The sequence below is a fragment of the Varroa destructor genome, unplaced genomic scaffold (assembly GCF_002443255.2).
Source record: "Varroa destructor unplaced genomic scaffold, Vdes_3.0 BEIS01000001.1, whole genome shotgun sequence".
NCBI lineage: Eukaryota > Metazoa > Arthropoda > Arachnida > Mesostigmata > Varroidae > Varroa > Varroa destructor.
The window spans coordinates 52069024-52092856 of record NW_019211454.1 but is presented as its reverse complement, the minus strand read 5'-3'; the positions used below and the strand labels follow the sequence as shown (position 1 = coordinate 52092856).

General features: G+C 45.9%; 2 protein-coding genes across 16 annotated transcripts in view; one reads left to right on the top strand and one right to left on the bottom strand.

Moving 5' to 3' along the window:
• Window positions 1-116: 116 nt before the first annotated feature.
• Window positions 117-21293, bottom strand: ctrip (E3 ubiquitin-protein ligase ctrip). 10 transcript variants are annotated; one of them, XM_086978036.1, is made up of 16 exons: window positions 21045-21293; window positions 20449-20713; window positions 15346-15667; window positions 10513-12386; window positions 9247-9456; window positions 8664-9052; window positions 7965-8103; window positions 7511-7682; window positions 6571-7273; window positions 6012-6400; window positions 4001-5828; window positions 3597-3797; window positions 2389-3458; window positions 1502-2134; window positions 756-1368; window positions 117-597 (listed from the first exon to the last, which is right to left on the bottom strand). In XM_086978036.1, exons 4-16 carry the CDS (start codon window positions 11273-11275, stop codon window positions 535-537), a joined length of 7173 nt encoding a protein of 2390 aa, XP_086834162.1. In that variant the 5' UTR covers window positions 11276-12386; window positions 15346-15667; window positions 20449-20713; window positions 21045-21293; the 3' UTR covers window positions 117-534. The 10 variants fall into 10 exon arrangements, with proteins under 10 accessions (XP_086834162.1, XP_086834169.1, XP_086834167.1 ...); XM_086978043.1 differs by having other exon boundaries at window positions 7511-7661; XM_086978041.1 differs by having other exon boundaries at window positions 15346-15664.
• A 176-nt stretch (window positions 21294-21469) lies between these two features.
• Window positions 21470-23833, top strand: part of msn (serine/threonine-protein kinase msn) — a 57271-nt gene continuing 54907 nt past the window's right edge. For all 6 annotated transcript variants that reach the window (XM_022812692.2, XM_086978048.1, XM_086978049.1 and 3 more), the window contains exon 1: window positions 21470-23781. The gene's annotated coding sequence lies outside the window, so the exon portion shown is untranslated. The remainder of the gene's footprint in view (window positions 23782-23833) is intronic.

Sequence of the window (23833 nt, the reverse complement as noted above, 5' to 3'; positions counted from 1 at the left end):
ATACGTAATCATAGTTACGCACATTTGCACAGTCTTCATCGACACTTCCGTATATTAGCCACTCCACACATTCCACTTGTTTCTTTTTCACCCTCTCGTCCCTATTTATCCCACAGTCACTTTCAGTCACCTTGATGAAGTCGTACGGTACGCATCCGAGTCCGCTGTTACATCTCGTTAGCATAGCGCAGAAGTCAATTTCAGAGCTTGTTGATTCTTCGCCGATGACACGTCGTTCACTGCTTGTCTGTAGTAGCTCTCATTCGTCATTCTATTTTTCAGGTGTAATTTGTCGAGTATCTGAATTCGATATTTTTCTCCGCTAGTATTAGTTGTTAGGTGGTATTCTCGCTGTGGCTGCTCATATTATCATTTCTCAACGCTTCATCAATAACCGATAATGGCTGTTGTCATGTTGGCCAGTCAACTGGTTGTAAACGACTGGTCCTACTCAAATCTCGGTAACACCTTACCGAGTCTGTTGCTTTCCTATCCTTTCGTCCCATTAAATTCCTTTCCAGACATCACACTCCATTAACTGAGGTGGAAGGAACACTGGCCCTCTGATTGAGCGACCAACAGTTTTTCCCGCATCACCTAGAAGCGAAAACGATAGATTATTAGATCAGTAATTAGGCTAGACACACACAAGATTTACGCAGGCTTGCGTGGCTTTGCAACGTCGCGCAACGCAGTCGATAAAAACATATGATCAGTTATGTCAAATAGAGAGACAAAAGCATCTCATTTCGTACCTCTTTCGTAGAATAGTCAGGCAACTTTAGATAGTTGACGCATGTCATAACCGATGGTAGGTATTTGTCTGACGGCTGTCCCTCTGAGCTCTTCTTAACAATCGTGAGTGGTGGCACGAGAGCACAGAAACCTCCGACAGGTAGACGTGGTGAGCCAGTGACAAACAACAAGAACTGTCGTCTCTGGCCCTCGTCAAACTCTTCCATGATTTCGAACAGAAACTGGATGGCACGTGACTCTATAGTATAGCCATGATCGATCTTGCAGGCTCTGCGAAGAATATCCATTGACCAGTGCGCTGAATCGCCGCACAGTGCCCGGTTTAGCTCGGCTGGACGGAAGTAGTGTCCGAGCGAATCCATCGGGAAGATGCTCTCGAAACCCTCTTTGAATGCGTCCATCTGCCGGCGTACGCCCTCCACCAGTGTCCAATAGACGACAAGCCGAATATACTGGTCCAGATTGTGAATTGTGACGGCTACATTCGCACCGCCCTTTTTCAACTCAATATCGTAACCGGGCAGAGTGAAGTCCAGGCCTAAAAGCTCGACTGAGCACCCATCCAGAGTGAGCTTCTCGAGACTCTTCGACAAGGCAGGACCGGTCAGATTCCTAAAAAATATGAAAAAAAAAACAGTAAAATTATACACAATGTTGCTAACAACCATAGCAATGGCTGGTAACTATAGCACGAGTTTGGCACGGGCTTAGTCTCAATAACAGTATGGGAACAATAAATTCATACTTGTTTTGGGCGATAATGCGATTTTTCTGCTCAACAAGACTTTGTAGTTTGCAGAGATGACGGAACAGTTGCTCATCGATGTGCTGGATATCTCGCAATCCCAACGAGCGCTCCTCGCCCAGCATCCACTTAAACAGAGGCACCGAAAAGTGCATGTCCAGCATGCGGGAGTCCATCAAAGCTTTAGCAACAAACTTGCCGCACATCTTAAAGCGATTCTTTATCTTGTTTAACTGAGATGACTTGATATTTCGCGCAACGGGAGTAGGATAAAGGCCTCCGGGGCAAAAAACGTACTTCTTTTCGCCACCTTTATGATAAAGTGCGCGATCAGTGCTGGTCATAAAGTTACGCCACATCTCCAGGTCGCAACGTTGCAATTCGCGAGACACGAGGGCATAGAACTCGAGTGTTGGACCAAGCCCTGAGCCTACTTCATTGTCGTATTGAATCTCGAGCATCGCACGGCTGTTACTAAGTGAGATCTCATTGAACACGACTTCAGCCTGTTTGAGGAGATCTTCTCGGTTTACTGTTCGTTTCTTTCGGTCAAGTCGGGGTGTTACGCGTTCTGAGGAATCCCCTGATGATAATTCGGGACTAGAGTCCATTAAACGTTGCAGTGCACGATCTCTGTAAATTCAAGAAAATCAACCAGCTGTTAGAAGTATGCAAAACGAAAAGCAAGAATCTATTTTTTATTCTTTCACCAATGTCACCCAACCTTCAAAGGGACATTGCGAGCTTTGCCATAGTCAAGTGAAGAACACTGAGTTGGTGAAAGGATATACAACGAAAGCAAACCAATCTTGAAAGTCAACGTCTATAAAACGTTCGTTGTCAACATAAGCTAACAAAGGCAAAAATAAAAAATGAATTTTTCGTACCTATCGAAACAAGTACTGTAGAAAAGGTTGTGACGTGTCTCGAATGGCATGATAAACGGACAGAAGGCCGACAGTGTCTTTAGCCATGGTGGGATGTTTCCTGTCATCAAAGCTAAGGGATCTTGCAGCTGACGGAGTGCTTTATTACTTAATTTTGCATTGAGAAAGACCTCTTCTTGTAGGGCTGGCATAAAGTTGTGGACGCCATACAGTAAACCCCAGTGTTGGCTAAGTGTGTAGAGTACGCGCAACAGCGCAAGCATCCGTAGGGACGGATCAGACAGCTTGGTCACTAAGTTTTTACCAGCTGCAAGAGCGTCCTCAATTGGACAGGATGGAGCTGGACTAAAACCTTCATTCCACAATTCGTCCTTCGCCGTTGGCTTCTTCCCGCCTGAACCTTTAGTTTTGTTTTTTCGCTGGCCCGTTCCATTCTGACCTAAATCGTCAGCAATAGCTGGTCGATAGTATATCGTGTGCGTGTGCGTCCAGACGGCGGAAGATGCCGAATCCAAGCCAAGGCTGGCGTCAAACAAATCCGTCTCGGAGTGCGCCCCGCCGTCGGCCAGGTGCGAGTACTGCTTGATCGCCTGGTACACCGTCATGTTGTACTGCAGTGGCGTTTCGCCGATAAGGAATTGTAGCCGGTGGCGGCTGTGTCCCTGCGAGCTGCCTAACAGCATACTCTCGTCCAAATCTTCATCACTGTTATCATCCTCCGAGCCGCATTCGTCGTCATCGCGAACCCGGCCATAACCACGCACCACCAAATAGCGCTCGATTGCTTGTACCAGCGCTAGCGGGTCGATCTTTACTGGTCCGTTCTTCCATTGTTTTAGGTTAGCACAGCTGGGATGTCGCTCGAGATTGCACTTGAGCTGATGGGTATTAAAGAAACGCAGAGCCGAAGTGCCTCGTGTGCCACCGATACCGCCAGGCACGTCGTGCACTTTGAGGGCAAACTGCTCCAGCTGAGACACGCATGAGCTGAGGCGGGAGACCAGTGTGAGCAACAAGGTCGAATCACCCACCGTGCATGGACCACTTTGTGATTCGCAAGCGTTCAGCAACTGCAAATATATTAATGGAAAATTCGTTACGCGATATATCACTTCTACGCTGTAAATGAGGTATAGCACTTTTCGGTCTATCAGCATTGTTACTGCTTACAGACGTATACATTCTGCAAATACAAATGTACTACTTACGACGTCTACACCTGCGAACACCTGCAGAATGATTTTGGCGTTGCGCACAAATGCCTCCGGGCCAGGTTCAGCAAACAGGTCGAGAAGTGCCCCAACCATGCCCGAATGAATGAGCTCAAATGAGGAAACGTCGCCCTGTTGAAGTACGTCACAGATTTCCCTAAGGCCCTGTACGAGCTTGCCACTGTCATCCTGTCCAGCCTATAAGAATTCCGTTGAAAAGGGTAAAATTCAAGGATTTCACGTTATCGTGACCCGATATCACTGTTGTAATTATTGTTCTTGAATTTCAAAAAAAAAAATGGAAACGAGCGCACGAACAGCCATGTATAGTGCATATCGGCTGTTGCCCTAACTAACTATAATCTACATAATATTCATATAGAAGAATTGATAGAACTAACCTTGACTAGAGCCACCGCGCTTTCAAGTTTCTCAAGTGTGCTCCTGCACAACTGCTGGCGGTAGGCGGCAAAATAGTTGTCGTTGAGCGACTGACTTTCGTCGCGGATCCACAGCTTGATCTTATGCACCATTTCTTGGCGCTGTCGTTGAAGTTGCTGTTGAATCGAGTTGTGCCTATCCGACCCGCCTCCTGAGCCTTGCTGTCCACTACAACTGGCCGCCGGCTGCGAACTTGGACTGGGATGGCCCCATTTACAGAAGCGAGAAGGTACCAACTGAGAGAAAAAACCCGCCCCCGTGCCACCGCTGGCTCCTCCCTTCTTCTGACTTGATCCACCTCCGCCACTTGCACTAGCGTCGCCGCCTGCCTCTGCGACGCCGGCAGATGTAGTGCCAGCCAAAAGACCACCGGTGCCGCCGGCTGTCGAGCTAAACCTCATCGAAACGGGACTGCTGTTCGACGAGCCGTGCGCCGAGCTATGTCCAGAGCTCGATGGTTTGGCCGAAGTGGCGCCGTGGCCTCCGCCAGTATCTTCTGGACTTTCCAGATCTCCATGGACTGACAGCCTACTCCTTGTGGCCGGGCCGCCGCGTTTGGACTCTGACTGAGTCGGATGAGCTGCGACAGCTGCCGCTGCCGTCGCCGCAGTCGCCGCCGACGGCCCACTTGATGCTCCGGACGATGAGCCCTTCATTCTACGAGAGTCTTTGCCTCGCGATTCCGAAGCCCGCTTTTTGTCGTTGGCCGCCGCCGCACCCGAGGCTCTCTTGCGCTTAAGCATGTCACCAAGGAAACGCTGGCTGAATAGCTGATTATTATGCTGCTGTTCCGGACTCTTCTCAGCCGATGTCGTCGCTTCACCTCCACCGTAGACCGAGCCCCCCGGGTGACTCGAACCACTCGTCGCTATACCGAACTCTGCCCCGGCGTCGACGCCAATACCGCTGCTTCCACCACTGCCCGAGCCGCCGTTGGACCCGTGAACGCCAGAACCTCGATGACCGCTGTAAGCGCTATTGTGCACATGAGGAACAGCATGAGCTATGTGCGATTCGAGCGGTTCAACCGGCTTCGCGGAAAGTTCCGAAATTTTGTGGATTACCCCCTCACGATTGAACGAATGTACGAATAGATGCGGCATCTTCTGCATGAGTATCTCTGTTAGCTGTAATGCCATTACCGTAACCCGCAGATCGTTGTGAGTGGACAGCATTTGACTGAGATGGTTCGACACGGCATCTGCACGCAGGATGCTCTCGAGCGTCGTCGCGTCCGTATAGTAAACGACACGCAGCATTGCTCGAAGGCACTTATGACGTACGGCCGGGCCCGCGCTGCTGCCGTACACCTCGTACAGAACGCTCATTAGGCTACGCACAAATTTTGCTACAAGTTCTGGCTCTTCCTTAACCAACTCGGCGCGGGCGTCTTTGCCTAGATTCGCACTGGCGGCAGCAGTGCCATCAGCCGCCGGTACTGTCTTTCCGGGTGCCGAGTTCTTTCCGGTTTGCGAAACTGTCGCAGTATTGGACGCTTGTGCGCTCGTCCCAGCGCCGCTAATTGGCTGTTGACCACTCACATTAATAGTAGTGGTAGAATTAGTGGTTGCAGCGCCTGATGTTTGATTGCAGTTGCTTACCGTTCGGCGAATGGCACGTGTTGTCCCGCTGTCCTCACTTGTCTGCTGCATCTGCGTGAAACTTAGTGAATAGGTCTTTCCGTTAATAGATAACGAAACCTCTTCCTCACCGTTGGCGTGTGCCGATTCTATGCAGCGTCCGTCCACTAAAGAATAAGGCTGCCATTCCATGTTGTTATCTTGCCAACTGCAAAAGAGAAATGAGGAATATACAGTTAGGTATGAAAGCATCAGCAGAATAAAAATACGAAATGACTCGGAATGTTATTATCAATGTGCAACGATCATATTAACAAGTTCCCTGTGACAGTAGCTTGCTGTATCCGCTCATCTTCACATGTAATCTAAGCTTGACTATCGTTACACTCACCACCAGTGCACTTGGGTGATTACATTACTGCTAACCCCCGCAGCCTGTTGTCCTTGAGGCCTCCAGAGCAGCTGATCAACAGCAAAAACGCCGTCATCAGGCAGGCGGGGCATTAATTCCATAATTAACCCCGTTATCTCGTAGAGTTCTTGTGGAGAGCGAGCCAACAGCTCGGGCGGATCCACGCGTCCGTTCTTCTCTGGGCCTACGAGAAGATGGCGTAATGTCACGTCAATGCTACTCTTGAGCAGTTCCACCGCTATGGGTGGACAACCCTGACACAACAGGGCCAACATGCGAATCACAATTACGAACGTAGGAGACGAAACAAGCGCAGGGTTTCGCAACACGAGCGCCTGTATTAAGTCCAGTGTACTTCGCGGAGCCACCTAGAATTGAAGCCGCGTAAATTGCCAACGAGGTCAGTCGTGGTAAATTGACTCAATGCAATACAGTTCAGTTATTCACGAACTTCAGCATACCTTGTAATAGTATTTCATAATGGTCTATTATATGCATATGTAAAAAATTGATTTCGATTAAATCGGTTACTACTTACTTCCTCGAGAACGTCGGGGTTATTCTGAAATGCCTCCACGATACGAGAAAGAGCGGCACAGGCACAATCTATACTTTTCTTATCGGGGTTATCACATCCTCCAGGATCAAGCCGTTGGGCCAAGATTGGCACGCATGGTTTTATTAGGGACCAGTCATCTGGGCCCAGATGGGCGCAGCAGTTCGCCGTTATGGTCAGAGCCGAGCGTTGAGCGTTCATCGAGAAGAAGTCAAGGTAGGCGAGACAACTAGCAACGCCATTGGCGTGTAAGATTGCTTTCGCGTGTTTTTTGCTTAACATCTCTAAAGCAGTCAAGCTCTGTTCGGCTACATCTACACATTGGATGGCTTCCAGTTTTTCGACGAAACGCGGAATACTTTCGGCAATGAGACTTGTACTTCGAGGCAGCGCCTCCATCATGTACGTTAAGGCGCGACAGGCGTTGTGCATCACCTCAAAGTTTGGTGAACGGCCTTCTGCTCCACCTTCGGCCGGACCCGCTAACAAACCCACGAGAGCAGGGATAACCGCTTTGAATGGGAAGCCAGCTAGTGAATCTTCGTTGCCCATGACTAACGTCTGACACATCTCCATTACAGCGCCGAGCTGCTCGTTCTCATCAGGTGACTGCAGTGTCTCTAGAAGTTGTGTAGCACGACTATGATTGCCATTTGAAAGGTTCGAAACACCGCCCATCGAACCCCTGAAGGTACATAAAACAATAATTAATGAGCGAACGCGCAGCTTTACAATGCGTGAGAAAGAGTTCCTGTAAAATGAGCGGCTCTTGAAGTAGCACAAACTATAATAACCGCAAGTTATTCTATCTTTTTCCATCTCTTGACGTAGACTTTCTGTCCGAAGTGCAAATGCTAATGAACTATCGCCGTATTCTAACAATGCGCAAATCTCAATATATCCGCTTATGTTAAGAACTTACACATATCGATGTAAGAAGTGCTGCATGCGAGGCCCTAATGTTCCAAGCAGCTGCGGGGGAATGCCTCGCGACTCCAGAAGTTCCCGCAGCCTATTTACATCTCCATCTTCGCCGGCGCCGCCGCCGCTACCAGCTCCGCCACTTGAACCACCTGATTGAGTCGAAACGGCCACTTAACCCAAAAAACAATGTAAATCAAATCATACATCATAACTACTGTCAAACTGCACCGAAACAATCCGTTTTCGCTTACGTGAATAAGTGTCAACAAAACCAGGAAGAGACAAAACACATTTTTCATACACTTACACAGCTAAGCCATGTCCTTCCCGTCCACAAAGTGAGATATCATCAATAAAAATAATGACATCAAGTTTTTCTGACCCTTTTTCATCTACACATGTTTGTGTGGCGCTTGAACGAGAGAAACTAGAAAAGATCTGAATAAGTCTACCTTCACCATATGCACCTCCCGATGCTGCTGAAGCGGACTGAGAGTCCATTTGGTTATTGTTCGTTCCGCTAGCGCCGGCGCTGCTACTGCTTGAGGAGTTTGCGCTTGCCACGCTGGCCTGCGATTCCATTGGCTCATTCTATAAACAAGAAAAAAAAACAACTGTATGCTTATAGCTGACCGCTTGCAGGCATAAGTGCGTGTATTCTAAATGAAAACCCGGAACATCAATATTGTTGGTAAACAAGCAGAAAAGAGTACATAAGCCGGAAATACGTCGAACAATATACAGCTGCGTGAGAAACGCTTGTGTCCAAAATACGCAGAAACTGTCATAGCTTTATATTGGCCTCATATCATCCACGGCAATGTACGGCAACTCTGATGATGAAACAATTTAGATTAACTCGTCATATCAACACCGTCAAGCTTTACGGCAACTGCAAGGTAGAAATTCGTCATAGCTTACTATTCATTATGGCCAAGATAAACCATGATTTAGCAACGGTAAACGAAATGAAATCAAGAATTAAGCCAAACATAATCATTACAACTATTTTAGAAGTAGAGGTTAGATGTCTACTTCAATCAGAAACTTTCGTCCATTTTCCGCCGAACGAATGCGCGACACACAAGCGAGAAAACGGTTCTTCTTCGTTTGCATCTGCATGACGGATCTGCAGCTGTGCTAGAACGAACCTGTTGTTGATGTGAGTGTTGCTGACTGTTCATCTTGGAGGGTCTCGACCCCCCAACGGCTGCTGAATGCTGCTGCCTTCCGCTGTTGCTGGTTCCCGTACTACTGCTGCTAATGGCACCCACTTGCGACAGATGGTGTTGATGTTGGGATGCAGTTGCGACGTTTGCTGACGATGCGCTGCTGCTACTGCCGCCCACCTGCCGGCTATGATGGGGCCCTTCCGCTTGCTGTACCTGTTGTTGGTAGTAGTGCTGCGATTGATGCCCACTGTTGGCTGTCGTTGCTGAGTGCTGAGAGGCGGGTGATCCTGAGGCACAAGCGCCCGTCGCGAGAGCGCCCGCTGATGAGACTACCCCTCCCGAACGACGTCGCCCTCCGGGTCGCCGTACTACTCGAACAAGTGCCATGCGAGGAAGATAATCGAACAAATTAGAACGATAATGAGGATTTATATTGCAAAAAGGCCCAGCTTCACTAGGATGAAAAGGCTAGGCCATTTTTATGCAGACAACGTAGACAAACACTGATAATAGAAATTATAAAATTTCGATGAAAACGGTTTAGCTAAAGCTAAAGACTCACCAGGTACGCTTGCTTGTTGAGACTGGCCGCTTTTCTTGGACTTCTTTGGCGAACTTGGGCCTTTCGAGTCTCTATGTGTTCTTGTACTCGATTGACCTCCCTGCTGTTGCACGTTATTCGAAGGCAGGTTATCTTCGACACGTGAGGCCAAACGCGTATTGTACTTCCTTTTTTGACTTTGCGGGCTGCTGTCCGCTGATAAGAGAGATTCTACAAAAACGAAAAAGATGTTACTGCATTGACAATGGAAGACAACCCACGTTATTCTACTTCACTTAATCCAGTTAATTGTCTCACACAAAATAGGTAACCATACTCTACGAATACTCATCAGCGTATCGTTTAATAAAAAAAGCTAAATGTTAATTCAATTATAAGAACCAGTGGCCGGTTTTCGTCAATCGTCTGTCTTTCCCACTGAGACGACAAACGGTTCCAATATTATTTATTCTTCTTTCTCTTTGCAAATCCACTCGGTGCGGGAAATGACAAGGTTTCCATTATAGCGTGGCTACGACGACCACCACTTGCTTCTAATAATCACGAACACCACAACTATATACGGTATGAATAGTTCCGGTCATTCACTCAACTCAACATCGCATGTTCCATCAGGTGTCGACCCTTACAGTGGATACCCACAGTTTAAAATATACACCAGGCGAGGCGTCACAGCCATATTTAGTACCTAGCCTATTAATGTAACGCGCAATACCAGATAATGTGCTAAACAAAAGGAATTCTACACTGCTTGATCTACAGTCAATCTGTGAGTCCTAGTTATGCTGAAAAATCGACCATTTGCTATAAATGCGCAACGTGTTAAGAAGGAACGTTGGACTTGTCAAACTTCATAGAGCATAGAGCAAAAGTGTGTTTAACCACACACTATACATCACAAACACGGCAGATCGTCTTATAAGAAAAAACAACTTCTACCTATGACCATGCTCTGTTAGGTTTTCCCACGTTTTCAGCGACCTGCAGGATCTGATTTGACCGTATAATCATAACTAATTGTTTAATGATTATTTTTCATAACGCAGCTAGGGCTCGACTCTGTCAGTCGCAGCTAGCTACATGACAGGCCAGGCAGCACTGCGAATTATCCTTCCATTAATCCATGCTACAATCGGTAATTTGCTCTAGGCCGAACCAATATAAACCAACCTTCACTAACACCAACAATTACACAGTCATGGTTCTCATTAACTTCATTCGCCGCGGTCACACACACCTGACTAGTTAATATTCCTTTGTACCTACCTGGCTGTCCTGACTGGCTAGGTCCACTGGCGGCGCTCGACACCGTTGCCGGTCCTGTCGTAGCAATACCTTCTGCACTCTGATGTTGGCTTTGTTGATGATGAACGTGGTGTTGATGATGATGGTGATGCTGATGTGAATGAATCGTACCAGTCGTAAGAGTAGCTGATGACGAACCCTGTTGGTTTGCGACCTGCGATTGTTGTGACGAGGGTTCGTGGCTGGCCCTTCTTCTTAAACCGGCGGCGATTCCGATTACCGCAGCAACAGCAGCACCGCTTGCAGCACTATGGCCCGTGAAGGCGGGCAGACCTCCTTCGGTTGAAGAGGCTGTAGTTGTCGTCGTTAGTGGTGATGAGCCCAAGGTGGCAGCACAATGATGTCCACCGAGGCCGATTGTTCCTGCACTGTTAACTGCTGGCGATGTAGGACCGCCGCTATTGAACGCGGTAGCAGCAGCGCCTGTTAACAACGATGGTTGTACCGCCGGCGGCAACGGCGGCGGTAACGACAACGATGACACGGACGATGATAACGTCGTTGTCGTCTGCTGCGGATGCTGCTGATGCTGTTGCAGCTGATCCCTCGTGGCCGCTGAAGTCGGCGACGTCTGTTGGGGCTGAGGGTGTTGATGGTGATGATGTTGTAGCTGCTGCTGTTGTTGTTGTTGGTTGTGCTGATGTTGTTGCTGCACTGCTGCCGCTGCTGCTCGCTGGTTGTGTCTACTGGGCCTGGCCTTGGACGAAGTCGGTGGTGTTTCCATAGCCTCTCAGCAGGGTGCACGACAAGCCGTTTGCTGCGGGGGCGAGCTGGTGGCGCAGATAGCGGCCAGCTGGGACGCGGGACGCGATCCGGGACGCCCACGGGGAGCTCATTCAGTCGACTGGCAAGACACCTCGCCCCGCTCCAGCCGAGCTCTCAACACACACACACACACTCACACTTAAACACGAAACACACTCGCAAGCACTCACACGATCAGTTCCTCAGCACTTCAACAATCTTCCAACTCCAATCAACCAACCAGCCTTGACCCCAAGCACTGTTATGCAGGCAGAACCAGTGGCCACGCTACTACGCTACAAGAGCTACTATGGCCCCTTTTATCCTTTTCCTACGACTACCGCTGATGTTCGTAACAGAGCCTCACATTAGCAGACGTCGTTTTCTGCGTTTCACTTTGCGTTAGTGTTGTGTTACCATTCGACGAGATCACGAGGGAGGGCAACCTGATAAAGCGGATATGCTAGCAGCAAAACGAGGCAAGATCTCATTCAAATTGATTATATAGCTATATTATAGAAGGACTGAATGACTCGCTTTCACAACAACAGCAACACCAACAACCGATCTCTCTCGCACGCTTGCTTGAACAACAACAACAACAATAACAACAACTGTCTTCGAATGGGCGCACGTCGGCGTAAACTTGGATTGGTTGTTGTATGTATTAGTTCGACAAATCCTTCTTACCCAAAGGAACGTTAGCGCGTCTTCGTTATTTATCCTGATGTTGCGCTTGTTTGGTCTTGTTTCTCTCGTACGCTTACGCTCATGACAGGGTGTAGCGGGACATGCCTAGTGGCAGTGGCGTGTTCTGTCAATGTACACTCGACAAATAGATGAAAGGACGCTGGTTGATGAGCGGTAGCTGATTAGCTATATATTTAAGTTTATCTATATATTTATGTAATATGTTTTCATTAAACGTATATAGTCCATGTAGTTTCTACTCATATAAATAGAAGGACTGTCACTTCTGATGGCCTATGTCACGCGGATCACGCTTAACTGAGTAGCGTACATAAGTGATGAATACACATTTTTTATGGATTGTTAGCCCACAACACAGCTCTCGCGACAGACACCGGCTACTGAAAGGCAAGAAACCAAATACACTTGTGTTAGTTATGATGAACAAGCAACTCAGAGATATCTTCTTATTTAAGATCATCAGTAAGATTGAGGTTCAGACAACACAGTTTTCATAAAAATAAATATTTGTACGTTTAATGATAACGCGAAGGACTAGTTGCTGCCTCCATGCGTGTGTACGATCGTGCTAGGTTGTTTCAAAGGTGGAAAATGACAAAGAAGTTGTTGGCCTCCGTCTGCAGCGGACTAAATTTTAACACTATATAATGGAAAAAGAAGTTTAGCTTAGAAGGGCGAACGTATTTGACCAATCGTCTTTTTTTTTCCGCATTCAGACAGACCCGCGGATTTCAATTCTTAGTATAGTTGAGGTATAATATATGCGTATAACTCTACTAAAAGCCTGGGTTTGCTGGCTCGTCCGAGCCAAAACGACTCGTAAGGGGTCGTTCGTGTATTTCATATTCATAGAATATTCATTTAAAGACGAGGGTGATACCGAGCTAACGCAAGATTCATGTTCGGTACTGCTGCTATTGATTGACTTTAAAGCGTACTATACTACTACTACTTGTTTAACCGATATCGGAGTATCAACTCTTACACACTTCGCTAATAGTTGCTGCGAGTCATTGGCACGCACTGCTTAGATATTCCATAGAATTTAATCTGTGATCTAATCAGCCTAATAAGAGACTGCTGAATGAGGAATACCGATTGCTTACGCGTAAACGATTAACACTTCCGCGAAAGGTACTCTGACTGATCCGCTTCAATAAATGACGTTAATATAATTAAGATTTTCAAGTGAATATAGGGTTGGCATTACCTATAGAATGTGCCACTGAATCAATATAAATTTTCAAACACAAAACTTATGTTCTGCTTAGCGAAGCCAATGAGGAAAGCTCAGCAGAAATGGCCTGAATCAAAGTCGAGAAAGATTTTGGTTTATTAGACACATTATTCAATAACGTTATTGTGTGATGAAAATAATATTAAAAGAAGACGTCCTTTTCTTTCGAAGGTTTGAAGATCAGAGACCTGCATACTCGAAGACTCATTTTCACTCAATATAAGATATTTCTACATTCCTATAGCAGAAATACGACCGTATACGGAGTCGATCTAAGCTGAAGCGCTGTTTTCAATTGAGACCATGTCTCAGAATTTGCTACAGAATCTGCACACTGTATAAAACTGAAAGATTTTGTATAAAAAGATATCAGGAATGTTCTGCGTAACCAATTGGTATTTCGCACAATTTACTCAGAACATTTAACAGATCTCCTGCTATAGCTGGATAACCGAAAGATGCATATTTACAATAAGCTCGGATATGTATACCACCATGAACTGCAACGTAAACGTAAATAATTTAATAAAGGGTTTCCGTGCTCTGGGAAGGGAACGTGCTCTCTTTTGTATTTTTGTAGAAGGCTAATAATACGCCGTTAACACTAAGCAATTTAATGGTGATTTTTAATAATTGCATTAGTGAGTTCCAATAGCGAACATGCGACTATTAAGCAAGTTACCGGGCGACGGGTCAGTTTGTCGTCGGAGCATGTGAAAATCGTATCAACTCAATTCAAAATGGTATTATTAGCTCACAGGCTCGTGGAAACACGTCGAGGCATCATAAAAACAACAACGGTTAATGGACTCTATTAAACCTCAGCCAACATCAGTGACAAATGAATTCACATCGGCTACTGAAAACAATTTCCAAGTGAGAAAATTCTCCCACAGTGTCGTCATTGGAGTAAGTCAGGAATATTTAACGAAGAGAAAAAAAAAAACAAACTAACGTACTTAACATTTCTCAAAACTACTACAACGGCTTTAATTTTTACAAACTGGCGCGACTCCTTTACGAAACCTTTCGTGCGTAGTTAGGCTGTAACATTCTAAAATAGGATCCAAAATTATAGGTGTGTAAAATAACAATACGTATGACTCTAAAATATAAAAGTGATTTAAATAATATCTCAGCACCGCAGCATAGACAAGAATTATTGATGCAAATACTTATATTGTAACAAATAGATTTTCCTGCTTGGTCACAATCCGTGACCTTTACAGTGCATAAATGTAGTTAACAATTTAAGCGAAAAAGTCGTCCTATTATCCCATAAGGCATCGCGTCGCAGAGAAGAAGAGCGAAGCTGATACAAAATAATTAAATGTCACCTGATAAAAATTACGCACCAAATTAGTTAGCGCTGTTGCTACCTTTTACCGTTAATTCTACAGATTCGGAGACCCCCATCCTGCATTGAATACTAACCCCCTATCCTTTGCGTTTATGCATACGCACAACAACTATAGTCGAATAAATGCTTGATACGAAAGGGGCTATACGCACCAAAAATTCGTGATTGTAAAAGTTTTTCTGCAATCTGTAACTTGTGCTATGCATGTTCCACTACTGATATAGAAACATTGAATAAGAAAGTTTTTAAATCTCCACTGCAGTCAAATATGTTTAAATACCAGCCAAGATAACATTGCGAAACTTTTTAGCGTATTGACGAAGGGATATAATCGTACTAACCACGCCGATTAGATAATTATGAAACACTGCTTAAGTGCCTCGTATAAACCTATCTTGTCAAATCAAGGATCATGAGCGAGTTAGGTAGAGGCTTGAAATAAACTCGAAAAGGAAAGGCAATTACCCCATCGTATTACTTGTATCTTTTATTATACATCTTTGTCCAGGAACACACATCTAGCTCCATATAATAATGATTATTATTTAGTAATAATACAAATAATAACTCAAAAAAGCGAGGATTCATTTAGCTCAATACAACTGGTTGTAAATCTGACTCCACGAAAAAGCCGATCATAGCACAAGGCAACGTTCTGTTAGGTAACGTTTTCATTTATTTTTTAATAAATTGAGGTTTTAGTAGTTAGATTTTTCATAAAAATTGCCAATTCAAAACCTACGTATGCTCTCCGCCGTTTTGCACCAGCTATTCGGTTTGTGCTGTTCGCCATCCTTGTTGTCTTCAATATTTGACATTTGTTCCCTCCATTAATAATTCTTTATGCGGAACCCTGCTCATATGCGGCTTCTATCAATACGTTCCATATCTTGAGATGTGGGCATATCTATTTGTCTTACTTCTTTGCGCTCTCCACCCGCTTTTTGTCCCTTGAGGAAACCAAAAGTAGGAGAGAGCACTGGGTATTTCAGGTTTATCCGCCTTCTCATTTTCATCGAACCGTCCTCTGGTATACGAGCCACTTCTTTTAAATATTCCTCCTACTGAAAAATTGCAAAACACTGCCTGATGAGAAAGTGCAGATGAATGAATTGTGCCAATTGCCGATACTGATTTATACTGCCGGACGTTACTTCCCCGCTCTGGCGACTCTCCTGCAGTGTCGATTCAAATCCACCGATCGCAGATGAACTTTTCACAAATGCTTATAGTAATTAACTATCCGTAAGTTACTAAAATCTGTCTATTTTACTAAAATAGTTTGATTAACCGGTCGCGTTTCCACAGCAACTATGATGCTTCTCGGAAGAGACTACGCCAAAGTACGTACAGTACGTCCATGATTCTTATCTGATGCTAAAAATCTAGTATGTTAAAAGCTTCAAAAATTACTAAGACTAGTCATTAGACCTTCTTCGTCCGTAACACCCTCCAGAGTGTCCAAAAAAATACTGAGTTTTCAAAAGCAAGCGCTAATTTCCACAAAAACATCCGACTTAAATCCTCTCAGTTGAAACCCCAACCTTGATTTCGAGTCTCGCTTTATGAAAATGTCGGAATGAAATTCTTCGGAAATTTTATAGACACGAAACAACGTAAGTCTCGGCAAATGAAAGAAGTTTATAATCTCGGTGGAAGATTCGTCATGCGCTCAAACATTTACTACTAGTTGACTTCTCAGTCCGATAACTAATCTGCAATGTAAGGCAGCAACAAAGCTGACATCCAGAAGATGCTTCACAAGACAACGTAGTTTACATGTCAAATGTAAACTGGGAACGGGGACAATTAACGATGTGTTGCCACGACTAGAAAATGCTAGAATGCTAGAAAGAAACTTCTCAATAATATTCAAGTTTCGAACTTCCCGAGAACCTTCAAGATGAAGAATCTCAGGCAATTTCGGGTAAGAAAGCTTCGCTTAGCTTGTCGATCACTTAGGAGTGATTTAGCGGGCAGTTTCGAATCAACTGCACGCCATAGCAAGCTAGCAAACGGTCCTCCATAAACTGAATGAATAAAGACGAATTTTTTTACTCCAATTTCAAGCGAAAAGCATCACAGCACCATTTGAGATAGTCATCCAAAGCTTACGCAAAACAAGATTTTTGATAGGATATAAAAACAATGTATAATTTAACCCTCTTTGTCAAACGGTTGATACAAAACGCTACAGGCATAAACCTATAAAATTAGACGCTTTAAACAAATAGGCAAAAATTATCTGTGAAACAAATCGCAAGTCGATCTAGTTCGATGACTATTCTCGTCTCTGTACAGTTTCCGAGATGGTTTAGTAGCAAATTCTCGTCACACAACGTACTCGGGAATGCTGTTTAATGCATACGCAGTCCAGTGACAACCTGTTACCGACAACGACACAAATGGTAGTCTATAATCTTCGTTCATTCTCGCCTACTACTTGCTACTCCTCCTTCAATGATGTTCAGCATCATTTTTCCTTCGTACCTAAACGATTTTCTATGTACATCTTCCCATTTGTTTTCTTCGGTCTTCCTCTGCTTACGGCTAAGTGGGAGATGAATCAAGAAAATCCAGTACGCATGTTTTCCCATTTCTTTACTCTTGTCCATCTACCATATGCAATACACGAGCAAACAGTAATAATAGTACAGTGAACGGCCATCCGAACCCGTTAATAACATAGGTTCTTAAATTTTCCAAGTCGACAACTTTAGGATGAATCAACGTCGTTTGTAAGAAGCTGTCGCTAGCCATGACTTATTTCTTCCCTTAACCGGCAGTATCATTGCTGTTATGCGCCAGACCCTGTTACGTCTGCGCACACTTTAACGATCTCTATCCTGTTGACGCACGCAAATGGACGGGCTTCACATCAATACACACACAAGACAGTGCAGCAGCAGCACAGGCAAGCCTTAACAAGCAACACGAGACACGAAAAGATTTTTGCTCTGCGGTCCAGCCTTCCACCTACTAATACACATATGTATCCCTCGACGACAAGCTTCGTGCTGCGGACACCGCTTCTTTTCGTCCATGAGTGTATTGTTATTACTTTGTATGTTTGGATGACGATGTATGTGACACTGTACGGCTTACCAGCTAAACAGACACCTGGCGAAAACGGTGCTGCGTCCTTATAAGTAACAGGGGAACCTCTCCAAGGAGTATGGACTGACTACTATCGGTTGATCAGTCGCAGGAGAGGACTGCCTTTGTATCTGGACCTATTCGATAAGCCAGTAAAGAGTAAAGGCCAAGAGCTAAGCCAAGTTCATCACATGGATAGGCGCACACACGACTACATTTATGCCATCGGTTACCAACGAATAGTATTTACTTCCATATTTACATAGATCAGGTTAATGCATAAATAACTTTTCGCTAACAAGTTCCCCATTTCTAAATTCTTACTTGCTGATTATCGATTATTTGCAATTAGCTTTTCCTTTGCCTTAAAAATCCTATAACCATCGCATTGCACAGATCACAAGATTTTAGCTTCATAAAGAGCCACAGTAAACATGTTAAATGGCAAGAGAGCGTTTTTGGAACTGATTGTTCGGAACTCTATAGTTGACAGGACTACCGAAGCACGACTTGCTAAATTAAGGAATGGCACCACTAATTTATGAAATGCACTCTGCTTTTTGCAGTCACATCTTTAACTCGTCGAACCTGTCGAGGGTCGCATTGAGCTTTTTTTTTGAAGATGCTTATTCAGTAGGCCTACATCTTTCATCTAAAAAGTGCTCAGCGTGCGCAGAACAATTATCGACAGTTGCTTTTGTAACGTCTTGACATTAGGGAGAATGTTAAATACACCAACTACCTTTCTTCACTCGATAGACCAATTTTTAAGGCCAGAACTGAGGGTAGAATTTTGCGATCTGGACACAACGGTTGTTACACTTACGTAACATTGTGTGAAGTTGCGTGATATTTGATTGACTGTTGATAATAGGAGGCAACAGGCAAAAACAGGTATCAGAAATGCACCAACCCACTATCTGTTTGGTCACTGTTGTCGTCCACTGGTATTCGTGATTGAATCAGCGTGTTGGACTTTTCCAAACACCTACAGAAAATTCCTTCCTTTATCCTGTGGCCAATCCAACCGACACGCAATCTCCTAGTACGCCACTGTGCACCACTTTTGTTAAATGTACCTAAGAGACGGGGGTGTAGATCTCCCTGGGGGTTAGTACCCCGCCCTGGTAGCCAGCGACTCCCAAATCTTACAGCCCAACACCCCACAGGCATTCCCAGGTCGCATCTCCCCTCCCTTCTTCCGGGGTCAAGGAGAGGGAACGCTGCGCAACAGCGCTGGGTAGAACACACACACACACACACACACACACACACTTTACAAACAGCTTACGACCATTGCAAGTGTTACTACAATTATTTCTCGTACTAAAACGCTGCTATACCCAAGTCACAGTCGTCTTACTGTACAGGGCTTCTTAATTTCCAAGGTTGTTCAAGGAACGAAATTTGCTGCTAGCGAGTCTCTCTTGACGAATTGTATCTGTAATCCCTAATTTCAGACGAACTTCAATGCAAACGACTCACTGGCTTGCACTTGCATCGACTCGATGGTGCACCGGGTTCTTGGATGAAACAGCTCATAGTTTCGACACAATCAAAAATTTTGTGGAACTATGGGGAGCCATTGACAAATAGGGAAAATGATCTATTTTTCTATTCTTCGTCTATTTTGCTCTCTTTTTTCCTGCTTTCAGTTTTAAAATCTACTGAAAAAAAAGATTTTCACATGACGCACATCGACTTCAGCAGCTTTGGAGGAGCGGCAGCACTAACAGCTCTAGGTGCTTAAAAATATCTATCTAGCAGTATAATATAGCAATAAACGCAGCAGCCATACAGACAGGTACAGTGATGTACTTGGAGGTAAACTGAGTAGCAAAGCGCAGACTAACATTCATAAATACATACATACATACATACATACATATACATATACACACATACACACACACACAAACACAAACACAAGCTCATAGCTACACACAGAAATGACCACATCAGTAATACACACTCACATTCTCATAGGGAAAGAAAGTTGGAGGTACTACGTACTGTGAAGAGTTAGACACGTCTATTCAGCAAAGCGGCCAGGGACGGGTGTCGTACGTACGTACACCACAACGAAACCAACGAGCGATGCGAGTTTGCCAGTGGGCAAGTCCTCTGGCTAGATGGCCATTAGCTCTTGCTGGTTAGCTGGATGGATGGATGGATGGATGGCTGATGGATAGACTGATTTAACTCAACTGCTGGGTAAAGCCCGCAATAATAATGCAGGGCTCAAAAACGGCCTAGAGTTAAAGGGACACATATTTGTATGAGATTCGTAGAGGGGCACAAATATTGTGTTTCATATGGCATTAACGGTGGCCGGATCGATGTGCCTTAAAGCTGAGTTGTTATCATGCAGCCTGGCTGATTAAATTGGCATAGCAATCGCTGGATGATCCATTGTTCATAGATCCGTCTGGCTAGCTATTACGACTTTACACGAAATCCAAAATCAACACAGCAGCAGCAGCTAGTTATGTCATTTAAGAAATTTGTCGAGGCTAATAGCTTCGGACCCTCGTAGGTCAAGCCTAGTATGGCCTAAACTCCTCGAATCCGGACGCGATAAAGACTAAAACACAAGATTCATCTGATCAGACATACCGGCCTCTTCTAGTGCGCGGTGGGGGCCCAGCAAGCCAAAAGGTAACACGCTTTTAGCTTTGATAAGCAACAGCTTTCCTAGAAAATTAATGTATGCGTGCTTACAGCCGGTCCACCCACAGTATGTACATACCTTGGTCGAGCCGCGGAGCTAATGCCCGTAGATGGGCTACTAGGTATGACGCCGAAAACCGTCGGCTTTTTGGCCTGGAATATCGCGAACGATGAATAACCCAACTCACAGACTAGTTCTCTATTACAACAAGATGGCCGAGCGAATGCGTTCATTCAAGGCGAGGAAGCGCGCCAGCTCTTGAATTATTCACCTCCACCGCTGTTATGCCGCACGGATTGCTACCAAATATCACGATTTCTTTCAGTATGTACAGTTGATGACACTAAAATATATTAATGACATTTTTCCTAATCAATTATAGTTGTAACAATTTAGCGAATTTTCTCCACTTATGATACACTGATGCTGGTGCTGCCTTCTACTGTTGTTAGTCTAGCTATTGCACTGCAGTTTCGAATCTCGCTTAGTAACTTTTCCATATATTTATAACAACATTTAATTTAACATAATAAAATTTAGACTCTAATTGTGATAACTTTTTAATTATTTTATTTCTGGTTCGTTCTACCCACATCATTTAGCACCTGTGAGTTTCGATCATGCATTAGCCATATCCATGTTCGCATACGTAACGGAAACCAAGCCAAACTTACCCAAGAACAAGCTCCTACACAGCCTGCCATCAGCACAACAACAGCAGCATGATCGTTATATTCGTCGTTCTATTAAAACCGACTGGGGAACTCAAGGCAATCCCGTTTTCTAGTCGCCCGTCCCATTCCGTCCTAACAAATACTCCTTCGTTCTTCTTTTTTTATCTCCGCTAAATCTGCTGTTACTAATTTTTTTGGAATATTGTTACTGTTGCTTCTTCTGCTATCGGTTGGACCTTCCAGTCGAATCGCCCGTTCTTTTCAACCGTACGTTTGTTCGTTGTTTCTTGGTCGCTCGCCAGCGCCTCTCTCCGCCCTCACCCTCTGCATCAGCAGCAGTAGCAGCAGCAGCAGCAGCAAAGCCCAGCAGTAGCACCAGCGGTACCGCTACCATCAGCACCACATCGTCCAGCCGCCATGTTGCGAGAACGACACTGCGAGAGAGCTGGCGAGCAGGAACAGGATTATCTGGCTAGCTAACTAGCGGCCGTATACCCGGCGCAGACAGCGCGAATGGGCCCAGCTACTCTATCAGTTCTCACAGCAGAGCGGTGCTGTGTAATGGTATGCCTATCGGATTCTTCGTCACTGTCGTCGTTTTCGCCACCGTCGTCGTCATTTCCGCCGCTGCCGCTACCCCGTGTTGCGTTCTCTCGTTCTAGCGGTAACGAGCACGGTCTGTGTGTGTCGTTGGACTAAAGTGGCGTTTGATCATCGGGCGATGTTAGTCATTGTAACACGCTGCTGCTGCTGCTGCCACCGGTAGGGCATCTTACAATCAGCCGCGTTCAAGCGGACTAAGCGCAGCAGAAGCTGCTGCTGTGCTGTTGCCGCCGCCGCTACTGCCGTTGCCGCCGCCGCCGCCGCCGCCGCCGTAGAGTACCAGAACAAGAGCAGAGTGGGTCTGGATAGACGGTGGGCGAAGAGGCAGACAACAGCAGCAGTACAGCCGCCGTCGCAACGACAGCAGCAGGAACTGAGCAAGCAAAGGTGGTCCGTAAAAGTAGCAGACACACAGAGCAGCAGCAGAGGGCGGCGAGTCGCGAGCAGCAGCGGTAAGCAGTGATCGAGCGACTGAGCGAGTTGGTGAGTAAACCAAGAATAAGAGAGCGCTGAGCAAGCGGCTGGTGCTGCCTCTGCCGTGCTGTGCTGATTCTGTTCTAGTCGAGTGTGACTCAGACGGCGATCAGCGGAGAACGATCGACTAGTGGACAAACAGACAAAGGACAGATAGAAGAAAAGCAACAGCAGCAGCAGCAGCTACGGGGGTTGCTGCCGAACGACGAGTGTGGTGGCCGACGGCGCAAGTAGTCGTGGCTGTCTTCGACTACTGATGGCGGGGCATGCTGCGGTAATACTGTAGCAGCAAAAAAAAGAGACAAATCAAACGAAACACCAAAAAAGAGCTCGGCCATTTGAGGTTCATTCGTGCTGGGCACTGTTCTGCTGCGCAGGTGTTTAGCAACGGGCGGCTAATGATCGGTGTGCTTGCTACAGCCTCGCTTACTGGTGTGATTACTTCAACGTTGTTGTGCTATGATGACTGCTGGCTATAGAGTCGTAGCGCCGTAGGAGAGCCGTCGCCTCTTCTGGCCACTGTTGAATCTAGCAAGTAAATTGCTGACTCGCGTACAACAGCATCAGCAGCAGCAGCAGCAGCTAAAGAAACTCGAGTCAGTCGTCAATCAGCCGTCAGTGAGTGAATCGACGACGACGACGACGGCTCAAACAAGCTGAGAGCCTTGCGCTGTGTGCTGTTCAGACATAGCATTTCGCTACAGCCGCCTCCCAGCACAACAACAAGCATCGAACAGGCAGACGACTAGCTCTATAGCGAGAGACCACCAACTCCATGGAGATACAGCGCTCGTGCTTGCTAGCTCTCGGTTCTGTGTGTGAATAATCAGCAGTAGCGGGTCACAGTCGCGACAGTACAACAGAGACAGAATCGAACATCACTAGCGCTAAAGTGGCTCCAGCTATCACTACCAACACGAATATCGTCGTTGTCGTCATAGTCAGTCCTTCCGCCGTGCCCGTCAATCCTTAGCTCGCTCGACGTGCTGACTGGCGACTGCTTCTTCATTCCACTAGTGGCGGCGATCCGCGTTAGTTCGTGTCGGGTCGGGCCGGGCCGGTTGTGTTACGTTGGGTACTGCTATCGCAGCTCGTGCATTGCGTCCGCCGCCGTTCGAGTTGGCCAGTTGCTTGCCACTTACAGCGAACTCATATATCGCGAATAACACCACTACTAGACCCATTGTAGCCTGTGGAGAAAGAAGAGCTATTGGTGTGCGTGTGCTGTGTCATAATGCCGTGCAAACATCGGGTGTTCCGCAGGGATTTTATTGCTATATCATTGTAGAGGATACGGCGCTGCTGGATATAATTATACTTATCTGGAGAAAGGCGAGGGAATCGTGCCTGAAGAAGAGTTCGTTCTTTGTGTGCTTGTGTACCTACCAGGTTATGTTGTAAGCCCCCATCCCCCAGTATTGCGTTGTATGATTGTGTGTGAGGCGGCAGCAAGCAACGGCAATCGAATTATTAAAAGGAGCATTGATTTAAACTGATTTGTGTTAGTGTATCCGTTGTATGTGCTCGTCACCCATCGTCCGGTGTCATCCTTCTGTTACAGTAGTGGTGCAGATGCGATGTGAAATGATCAGCGGTCCAGGCAGAGCCTGTTAAGGGGAACAGTTCTTCCAGCCGACGGACGCCGCCAGCAGGCCATCAGGTGCGAACTCAGCCGATGAAATAACAACAGTCAGAGAATGGCACAATGGAAG